The 11,100-nt window shown below is 34.7% G+C and overlaps 1 protein-coding gene across 1 annotated transcript; it reads right to left on the bottom strand.

Annotated features, from left to right (window-relative positions):
* Window positions 1-178: 178 nt before the first annotated feature.
* LOC129575766 (pickpocket protein 11-like) lies at window positions 179-9,948 on the bottom strand. Its single transcript, XM_055459767.1, has 7 exons — window positions 9,890-9,948; window positions 9,467-9,683; window positions 5,135-5,295; window positions 5,077-5,093; window positions 4,802-5,003; window positions 3,071-3,180; window positions 179-294 (listed from the first exon to the last, which is right to left on the bottom strand). The coding sequence occupies exons 1-7, from the start codon at window positions 9,919-9,921 to the stop codon at window positions 179-181; spliced, it is 855 nt and encodes a 284-aa protein (XP_055315742.1). The 5' UTR covers window positions 9,922-9,948.
* Window positions 9,949-11,100: the final 1,152 nt, after the last annotated feature.

Raw genomic sequence — 11,100 nt, forward strand, 5'->3', positions numbered from 1 at the left:
AGTACATGACATACACAAGGATACAATCAAAGTTTACATGAAGTTTTATTCATCAAGCGGTGAATTCAATGGAAGAATATTAAATGCTGTATTTGTTCAAGTTTTGCCGAATGTCGATGCCGGTATTAATAGATTTGAATAACAGCACTATCACATATGTGTAAAACCGAATTCATTTTTAAATTTTCATCGCAGAAAAATGGATTTTTGCAATTGTAATCAAGAAATAGATCACTTCAACAGCACTTATAAGGGAAAATCCAATAATTATGCCGCACAGTCCGCCCAGTTCACCTATGGTGATAACCAGAAAAAATTAAATACTCTGTTCAATGTATCCATTGAATTTCTCTGAATCAATAGCTAGGGGGAAATATCGAATAAAAATACCTCGCAAATGCTCACAAATATGTGATATATTTGCGACAATATTTCAGCCAATGTCATCCGCCAATATAATAATAATTCTATGAAAATTGACGGTTGTTACAAAAAAGAGTAAATATTGTGTGAATATATTAAACCATTCAAATAAAGGGCAAATATAGGTACATATTTGCAGCTGGATCTTGTCCCTACTTTGGATGGGTAAAGTCATTTCAAAAGCGAAGGAAATTCAATCGGGGAAAAAACTAACAATAACTGAGTTATAAAAGTAAAGTAATAGGTATTATATTACCTATTACTATTACAGTCCATTACAGTAATGGCGGTATAACTAAAGTTGAAGGAATACTCAAGAAATCAATCGGCTGATATGCCATTAAATAGCTTGTGTCGCCACCTTCCCAAAACAGTATAGTATAGGTGTCACTCCCCCTCGGATCCCCCCTAAATCGGCGTAAGTATAGGGAGGATATGAAAATCTCATGTGGCAACCGAAGGTCATTGCTCCGTACCTATAGGAGGTAGGGCATTAGTCACTAGGGCAAAAATATAGTACTCGTGAATACCTTTCTAGCCATGTATATGGTGACCCACCCGGGTCCCCCCTTCATGAAAATATAGGTATTGCAAAAATTAATGGGAAAATGGAACTTTTCTTTTACTGTGCTTTGAGGAATATGAATATTGTATCGATTTTTTGTATCCTGAGGATAGCTTGGGTTCAGTACATCTCATTTCAGTACAAACATTTGCAACTTTTGGATTTACCGTTATTTTTTCCTTATTTTATGTGTACAACTTTCATATTATTTTCAATACCTTTGCCTATAAGTTCTCAGCTGTTACACATACGACACTGGTCTCTGAGGCAAAGTTATAGTACTTCATCAGAGCTCCACAGTGCACTGTACTAAAATGTACTAATCTGTACTAAAGTGTACTGAATCGTACTAAAACAATAAAAATGGTTCTCAGACTTTGATTCAGAGCCGTAGCCGGAGGAGAGCGCGAAAGGGCGCTGAGGCCCTCTAACGATTCACGATCGCCTTTCCCCATTTGAAGAACGCTTCAAAATATATGTGTCGCTGAGCATAAAAATGGGAATACAGATCTGTTATATCAAGAACCAAACATGAAAAATTATTTTGTAAAAACGCAACATGAATCTCCAGTCGGCATGAATGATCATGAGCTGCGTTTGCTACAGTATTCTTATGACGCGCTTCAGTGTGGCGCAAATTCATGTTGCGTTTTTACGAAATAATTTTTCATGTTACGTTCTTTCGCATATTGCTTCTTTGTTATATTTCTTTGATTGTTCAATCAAATGTTCACCAATGGATTTTTCACACAAAATACTATATTAAAATATAAAAAAATAGTTTAACTTTTTTCGCGATTTGAGGCTGTGTTGCGACCTGAGTTTCTATGAAAACGTCGAAGTGTCGGTGAAATGACATTGTTTTACATGGTAAAATGTGCACATGGCCGAATTTTAAGTATTGAGCAAGCATAATCAATAAAACTCATCATTTGTACAATCGGCGGCTCCGAATATTTCAATTTAACACATTGGTTTTGGAAAAAGTAGAGAATATTTGCATAAATGGTTAAAAATATTAAGTTCTTTCGAATAATTGTATCAGGAGTTCATAATTGTCAGCATTAGAGAGAGAACATAATCGAGCTCCGCTTATTGTACAGCATCACCATGAACGAACGGAGTATCTAAAACCATAGCGCATGGAAAATAACATGGATGAAATACGGCAACCAAACAAACATTGCGAAATTTCAACACATCGGAGAGTGTTGTTTTCACAACAGCAAATATTCATAACACGCTGACAACGACTACTTTCTTTAAGCAAAATCACTCCACGGCAATTGTACGCTCGAACATAGCTGATGTGGACACCAAGAAGCAGAACGACACTACATGCGCATGACGCTCAAACGGTACTTCATCACACATAGTTTGTTTGTGCAAAGGTTAACCCAACCCAGTAAAGCGCAATATTCAGCAAATCCAAAACTTTCCAGAGTTCAGTTTGTATTGCTTTTGTTTGTATCGGGAGTCCACTAACTTGAATCATGAATGACGTTTAAAATGTCATTTCTGACAAATGCCATTTCCAAAATTTAATAATTTTTATGAAGAAAGTATTTGCGACACACAGAAAAGAAATTGAAGATATTTCGTTAAACTCTATCGCAAACGGGGATAAACAGTACATTTAATGGTGTTAACAGATCAAATGGGATAGAATTCATCGCAAAAGTAGATGTCAGCACCATTAAATATATGGTTTATCCCGGTTTGCGATGAAATTAAGAGGTTGTGTTTTCTCTGTGTATGTGATCCGTATAGATGCCGTTAGAGCATTGATCGCTGAATATATGTTCCATTTACACTGCAATTTGTTGGGTAAACCAATAAACACTACAATACCCACGTACGATGCTCACCCGACACTTCGTCACACAGTTCGCTCTCATATAAGACAACGTTCTTGGTATCCACGCCAACTATGTTTGAGCGTACATTTTTCATAGGATCGATGAAAAATGGGACACTTTTTATGATTATCTTTTCCTTTAAACAATATTTCTTTGATGATTATCCTTGTAAATTGTCCCAAACGAATTAAAAAAAAAAAACATTTTTACAAAGTGCACTTACTTATGAATTCAAACCAGTTTTTTGCAATGTACTGCCTGTATAAAAAGTGATCTGGCCTAGCATAAAATATTCGCATCATCACAAGGTCACCGAAATCTTTAGTGTCTCTTCTGCCAGCCATGTCGAAGAATGCAATCCAAAACGCAACCGAGTGAAACAAAATGGGATTATAACAAAACATGAACATCAATATATACCGTCATGGAAAAAATTGAGAGAACCATCCATATTTAACATTAACATCTAACTCAATCTAAGAATGCGATAGAAATTTGTGTTGCATTGAGTATTAATAAAAACATGCATTTACAGTGCACTGAAGTAAACTAAAATGAGTTATTATATGTGCGAAAAACGGTAAAAATTTACCAAAACTTTCGGAATTTTCGGAACAAAAGTCGACTTTTTTAGAATTGAAATTGAACCAATCGAATATGAGGCTAGTACTATGTGAAAACATCACTCGAATTGGTCATGTAAGCACCCAAAATGTCCGTGAGGGATCGTACTAGAAGTTTAAAGACAGCAAAGGTAGAAATTGTTAGGTACATTACGATGGCCCCCCAAATTTAATGCTGGGATGCGACCGGTACCATTAATTCGTTCTCAATTAGTGCTGGCGAATGGTACCATCTGTTAATTTTATGCTGCGATAGGGAGATAGCACTAATTGACAAATGTGTATAAAGTCGATTTTTGGCACTTTTACAGGGGAGCTACCCGAAAATGAGACTTTTTTGTACTGTGACTGGGCTATGAAATTAGTGCTAGATTTGTGCTGGCAAATGCCATTCTCAGATCCAAAAATCCTTTACTGGTGACCGAGCACTAATTGTAGAAGTGTACGAAAAATCGATTTTTGGCACATTTCCTTGGCAAGTACCCGAAATCGATTTTTTTTGTGTGTAAATGCTAGCACTATATCTCCTGTTCGGAAAAGTGGATTACAATTGAGTCATGGAGTGAGTCACAATATGAGTCATAATCGGAGTCATCCATTTGTCCAAAGTGAGTCCAACTTGACTTTTAAAAAAAACAAAAAAAAAACGGTGGTTGTAACGTACCTGAAATTGTTTTCTCTCTAGGGTGATTTAGCTGTCAAACTGAAGCTCATCGACGTCACTTGCTCATTTTGGTATGAAACATTCTTATTTTTCAATACCAAAATCATATTATTTTGAATCGTCACGCGTACGCAATCCACATTAGATATAACGTCGTACTTCATCGTAGTAGCCATAGATCATTCGGCTAACCGAATATTAGGATTTCACGTGATTTATCGAGTGCACTTCATATACGATGTTCTGGCAACTAACGAATTGCTAAATCAAGTGAAATGCTACATCTACGCGTGTAACGGCAAGTCCGCTGCTTCATTGAGTATACTTACATATTTGAACGTATTTTGCGTTGAAAATGCCATATTTTGTATGAAAATAAAGAATACTCAACAAAATTGCATTCATTTCGAAAAACAGTCGGTACTTTCTTCTGAAAATATAGTATTTTGTTCTCCAAATGATGCATAATCAACTTGCAAAAATCTACTTAGTTCATAAGCATATTTTCCATCGCCGCGAAGAACGGCATTTTGTACGAAAAACGGTTAGTGAGTCCAAACAGTGTCGATAGTGTATTTCATTGATGCTCAAGTTGAGAAAAATGTGCTATGTGCAAATGTCAACGATACCAAACGTAGATGGGTGCTTGTGAGCTGTTGAGACTTACAATCTACTTGCATTTCGTGTTTGGACCGGTAATGCTCGTAATGGTAATCTGGTCGTTGAAATAGAATACTGTATTTGAGAGCATGACGGTAGACAGTGTAAACAGGATAAACTATTCTCAAACTCTGTTTCTACACCCACATCTCTACCATGTGTAAAAAGCGGCGTCAGCCATTTAACTGTAGAGTGCTCCCACAAATACACTCACAAATGAAAATAGAGAAAAAAACGCAAGCAATTAAATTTCATGGTGCCAGTTCGTTGATTAATTCATACACAGATAAATAATACCACTGTATAAATGAAGACAAGGCACTTTGTCTAATGTGCAGACTTTCGTTGAATTGGCAGAATCGGCATCAAATCAAGATAGAAGAATGGAATGCAATTGCATAACACAATTATACTATCCAAACGACAATAGCGGATGCAATTACTACGAAAATATGGTTCTGATTCGATTTTCGTGATGTCACCGATGAGCACACACTGTCTCTGTGAAAAGATTATTTTTATTTTATGGACAAATTCGAGCATTTTTCACTTTCGTAACACCTTTTCTATCGAATATCGCCGAATATTGTCATCAGACTTAATTACGGTTGCGCCAATTTTTGATAACGTTTCGGTTTCGGATGAAATGAGAGCCTCCACTCTACTCTCTTCTCTTGAGAGAAATTCTTCGTCTGTAGTAATATTGTACGGGATTGTTGAAAAATTCGGGTATCGAGTGTTTTACGACATAAAATTAGAGATTGTTGGAAAGAAACAAAAATATTTCATTCAATTTTCATCGGAACGTTATTTTTGTATGTGAAAACACATTGTTTAGTCACTAACTACGTACCAAATACGTTGAATGTCACCAAATCAATTGAGTGCTCGTGTACCGAATCGTCTGTGCTCAACATAAGAATTGTTCTTATTCCATACGTTTTTTTTTTATATCAAATAATAATGGTAAGGAAACATTCTATACTTTTGAATATGTTCAAGTCTACTTTATCTCAACGAAGTAAAGAGGTTATTCTGTTTGTGTGTTTTTCCAGAGTTTTCCGTTTCAGAATGTGGAGCGGGGAATGAACTGTATCAGAAATGCGCAGCTATCGGAAGCATCTCAGATGCACAGTAAGATACACTCAAGCTTTTTCATCCCCTACACTTTGGATTTATTTTTCAATGTGTTTTTAACAAATGTTTTGCATTTATTCCAGAGTTCAAATCGCAAGTGATAAGGGTGCTATGCCGTAAGTCATTAGATTCATTTGAATATGTCGGTGTATTTAACTTATTAATTCCATTAAATTTTTAGTTCGGCTCAATTCAATGCAATGCAACTTGTGCTTTTGAGCGGCGCGAGATAGCGGTAGCGCCTAATTAGACAGCGTGGTTGATTGTCAGAACTACATGACATTCTGTCAACGTTCCTCAATTCAGCTTCTTTAGGTACTCTGTGTAAATGTGTTTTTTATTTTAATAAACATCCAAACAATTTTTTTCAATAATGATCATTATGGTTCGAACCAAAACGATATATTCAATGTTGCTTAACATACTTCACTTGCGTTTTGGGGAAAATGTGTGAAAATTTTAAAACCTACTTGAAGAATGAAATATTTTCCAAAAAAGTACCAAATTCATGTTCACAAAATTTAATTTTGCAATATCGTTTTGTGGGCATTTTCATAAAAATATAATTTATTCAATAACGAAAGAGAATATAAATGTGTAACAAGCACGCTGTGTGTGACACTTATAACTTACGTACTATTGCGAAATAGTTTGAACTACTAAATGTCAAATATTTAAATTCGCGCCGCTGAATAGTTGCTAAATATACCGCAGATCCTATTTAGTCGCTACCGCTATTCACTGTCACGTCAAATACATTGGTTCTTATGGGAGAGAAGCACAGGTTGATGCAATGTTGCGCGGCTTGTTGGATGCTCCGATCAATGATGTGACAGTAAAGTGTAAACAAGGGAATATGATGGCAAAACCAGATTTGACTGCAATCAAAAGCTTGTATTTGATTCAACGATACGGCTTAGAACGGTAATTTATATTGAACCATATATGATACATCCACATTTGAATGATATTATTCAGTTGAATATATTTTCGAATTCCGATTCTTCAGTTTCAAAGAAACGCAGCAAAAAGTACAGCAGTTGTTAAATGGCATGGCGAATGTTCAAATTAATAACGATGACGTTTACATTAATGGATTTAGGTAAACATTGTCATTCTCCGTGTTTTTTTTCCTTTGTCAAAACTAGAAAATGATTTTTTTCCATCTGTTTTCTTTCTTTTTTGAATATGTAAAGAATCAAGTCGGGTTATCACTTTGGAGAAGCTTCAGGAGACACTATGTAAGTAATTTGAAATAACCACACGTTTTATTTGATATAATGACTATACGAAATATTGTACAGATTGGAGCGTGACGTGAAGACCAAGTTCATTCAGTTGCTAGCAATTGAAGAAGAAGCTGAACGGGAAAACCGCGTTGAAGATCAAACCTTCTGCTCGGTTACTATGGAAATAATGAACGGACAACGTGAAGTGACGGTCGCAAAACCAAACGGCCAACAGAATTCCGTGATTTTTATGGATGGTAATTTTAATTTCAATAGTAACTTGGGGACGAATACTGGATATAATTTCAATTATATTAGTTTCGGAAATGCTATGAATAACTTTTCCAACGGTCTCAATGAAGCTATGAACCATCTAAATAACAACCTTAATAACAATAATCGTTGGTGGAATTAATTCTTTGATCAACGAGCCCCTTTGTTGAAGCCTCGGTTTAAAGGAGATCAAATGAAACAACGTGTATCGAGTTTAATGCCACATCAATGGAAATGTGAAATTTTCCAAATAAAAAGAGTACAAACTAATCACTATTGTTATTCATTTTGAAGGTATCTTGAAAATTAGGCAATAACACCTTTTTTGGCAATAACAAACGGTGTTTTCTTCAACTTTTATTATTTGAAACACTTGAATTGAAATTTTTTATTTGTTTGTTTCGTATTTTCTCGAAAGTTTCTCTTCATAGATCTCTAAATTGTAAGCTCGAACCTGAATAAAAACTCATCGATCACAATGCACACCTAGACAATATTTATTGATTATTCTGTATCCACATTCCACATTTTTTTAAAGGAAAAATATGTAGTTGATTTTTATCGGTTGTTAATAATGTAAAAAGCTCAAACTATGCTCATATGTTGACCAAAAGTGATATGAATAAAAACCGGTGATTGTATCTTTGATGTTTCACAGTGTGATTTCAAATTTTTTCAAAGCAATTGGTAAAAACATACAGTAATTTGGCTGAGGCGAAAAGGTATAAACTCAGAATGAAACTTTCTCTCACATTTTGATAAGGCTTACATATATGAATGGACTCATGTATTTCAGTTTCGGAGACAGTGTGCGAGAAAATTTCGACAGTTGAATGTTTTCTTTTTCTTTTCTACAGAAAAAATTGGAGGAAAATATTAAAATCTATCTTGATCGCGTTTTGATGAAACTGGAACAACTCGGAAAATAGTGCTTCGAAGAAAGGAAAAAAAACGTGATCAAAACTTCCAAATAAAAACATTTTTATAAGTAATTTTGAAATTGATTCAAGCTAAATTATAATTAAAAGGCCAAACCTTTCAATAAATCGAAAAGCAGTGAGAGTAGGCATTGAATTTTTTTTCTACATTTTCTATGTGATTTTGTGTGTGTGTGTGTGTAAACCTAGAACAACAAATCTATATGAAAAAAAACGTCTTGTTTTCGCTTTGAAATGCAACTATTTAATATGCTTTTTTTTATTCTAGATCATTCATATATTCATTATTGAGAACTCTTGATTATAAAGGAAATCATTTGATTTTGATCGCTGAAAATGAACGAATACGCAGGAACATCAACAGCAATAGCAACAATATACCTGCAGATTGATCGGGTACTTCGTCTGGATTATAAATTTGAGCCTTTTTTCAGATAGAATTACGAAGTCAAACATAAGCTAAATGAAGGCCCACTCGATACAATTATGTCAGCAATGACTTACTTGAAATCCGATGAACGGAAGTAAAGGATAAAAGTAGTCAGATATCGACGTATTCAAATAGAGAACAAGTCCAGAAACTTATCCATAATTTGATACTGACACATTATTTTCCAAGCTTATTTGATTAGAATGCATATAGAGTTAATCAAAGAATTGTAAATACAATAGAAAATAAAGAGTAAAAAATTTAAAAGATTTCACGTGTATCCAAAAAACTAAAATGACTTATCATAAATCTTCTTCGAGTTGAATACACAACAATGACCCGATGCAGTTGCCACCATGCGAAACATTTAATTTTCGTCCGTACAGTTTGCTACAGTTCGCCCTTTCCAAACACACCGCTACAGCATTTCGTCGCATTGCGGTGATAGCTGCACGTTGTAAATAAAATGAATCGATCATAAACATTTTATCGACTTCATGCACTTAGTTAGACTAGATATAATATTCCATGAACAATTTTTCTTCTTTCAAAAGAGTTATGAAAAAATTGAAAACAGCATTATTTTCATTATCCAAAAGGTAATGTTGCAAATGAAAAAATGGAGTGTCACTGAAAGTATCCTCTGCCCATATAAATAAGTATACCTGAAGTATTAAAGCATACCGAATCCATAAAAGCATATTGTCACTTATTTCTTTTAGTTTGGTTGCAATATCAAAACCATCGTCCAAACGGTCCAAAATATGCTGAAAGCCAAGAAAGTCAAACGTTTCAGACCCATCGAAATCATAAAGTTTCCCCAAATATTTTATTCCTTTTAGGAAAAAAGCTTCATCACGTCCTTCTTTATCCACAGTGGCGCTAAACGTAACTCAAACGTTGCCATGATAAAATGAATGAAAAACGAAAGAAAGGAAAATGTTTACGATGTTGAGTAAAAACAAGTTATCGATGTTGCCATAACAAATGATGTGAGCACCAAAAAGGAAAAAAAAAATGAAAGGTCGACAAGTTCAATTCAATGCTGTGACTTACGGTTATATCAATTTGTTTTGAGTTCAACTTACAGTTGTTTTGCATAAGCCTGGGCACGTCGCATAGATTTAACATTGTTTGGACAAATGCTGATCCCTATGTGAATGAAATAACAAGTTAAAAACTACTTTGGGTATGAACTACATGTTTGCAACGTTATGCATGTGGCCAGTTAAAGACTATTAACATTTGACGTGTAGCGCACGTATCAAAAGATTTTTTTTGCCATTTCCTTTTTGCTGCCATGTTATAAGTTATAAGTATACACTTGCCGGGAAAGCCAATTTTCGAAATCGGATAAGCCGTGTCGTATAACGTAGTGACAAATGGATTAGTCATATGATGATCCAATGTCCAATTGAGAATGGAAATAATTGAAATTGCGCCAATTGTGTCACACAATTTGTGTGTACAACAATCCATAGAAATCTAGAGTGCTCGAAATAAGGAGTTTTTCATCAAAATATTATGGTAGAATGAGAAATGAATTTGAGATGAAAAAACTACATTCATACTGTGTGTTACCTTTCATTGTTGCTTCTTTTCGGTTCAACTATCCAATGATAGCAATGCAGTGTGAAGTTAGTTATAAACTCAACAAATTTATGATTTAAATCATCCCGTTCTTTGAGTGTTCGTTTTGATTGCCACTTCATATTTGAATTCATTCACAGCATTTCTTTGCTCCGCTCTTTGATATTCATTTCCATTTTATCGGAAAATAAACAAAAACGTTAGCTCGGTCTGACCACAATAAACGGAATAACGTACAATGCGTCAACAAAAATAATATAATCCACGCTTACAGTCAATAACAGATAGCTGAAAAAATATGCTAAGATAGAAAATCGACAAACTGAAATTGCGAGATTGAAAACAAGACATATTCTGATCAAGGCTTCGTGATAGTATACCTAAGCACGCCGTATATTTGATACTCGGCATAATATGCCAGCATATCGCACACACACACAGCTGCCGTACACACTAGGCTGTTTAGGAATTCACCGATTTTAAATCAACATAGCTCGTTTTATTCGTTGCACGTTGTAGAACATTTCGTAGAAGAAACTTTTTTGAAAAAATGATTCTCCGCGATCGAAATTGAAGAAAAAGAAAATAATCAATTGAAAGGTTTCACATTAAACGGGCAAGATGGCGACGTCGATTACATTTCAATACTTTCACACATTGCTGTTAGCCGAGAAGCATCTATGCGATACTTCTTACTCATAACGACACA

This window comes from Sitodiplosis mosellana, unplaced genomic scaffold, assembly GCF_009176505.1.
Source record: "Sitodiplosis mosellana isolate CC-2019 unplaced genomic scaffold, AAFC_SMos_1.0 Smas_scaffold_6167, whole genome shotgun sequence".
NCBI classification, from domain to species: domain Eukaryota; kingdom Metazoa; phylum Arthropoda; class Insecta; order Diptera; family Cecidomyiidae; genus Sitodiplosis; species Sitodiplosis mosellana.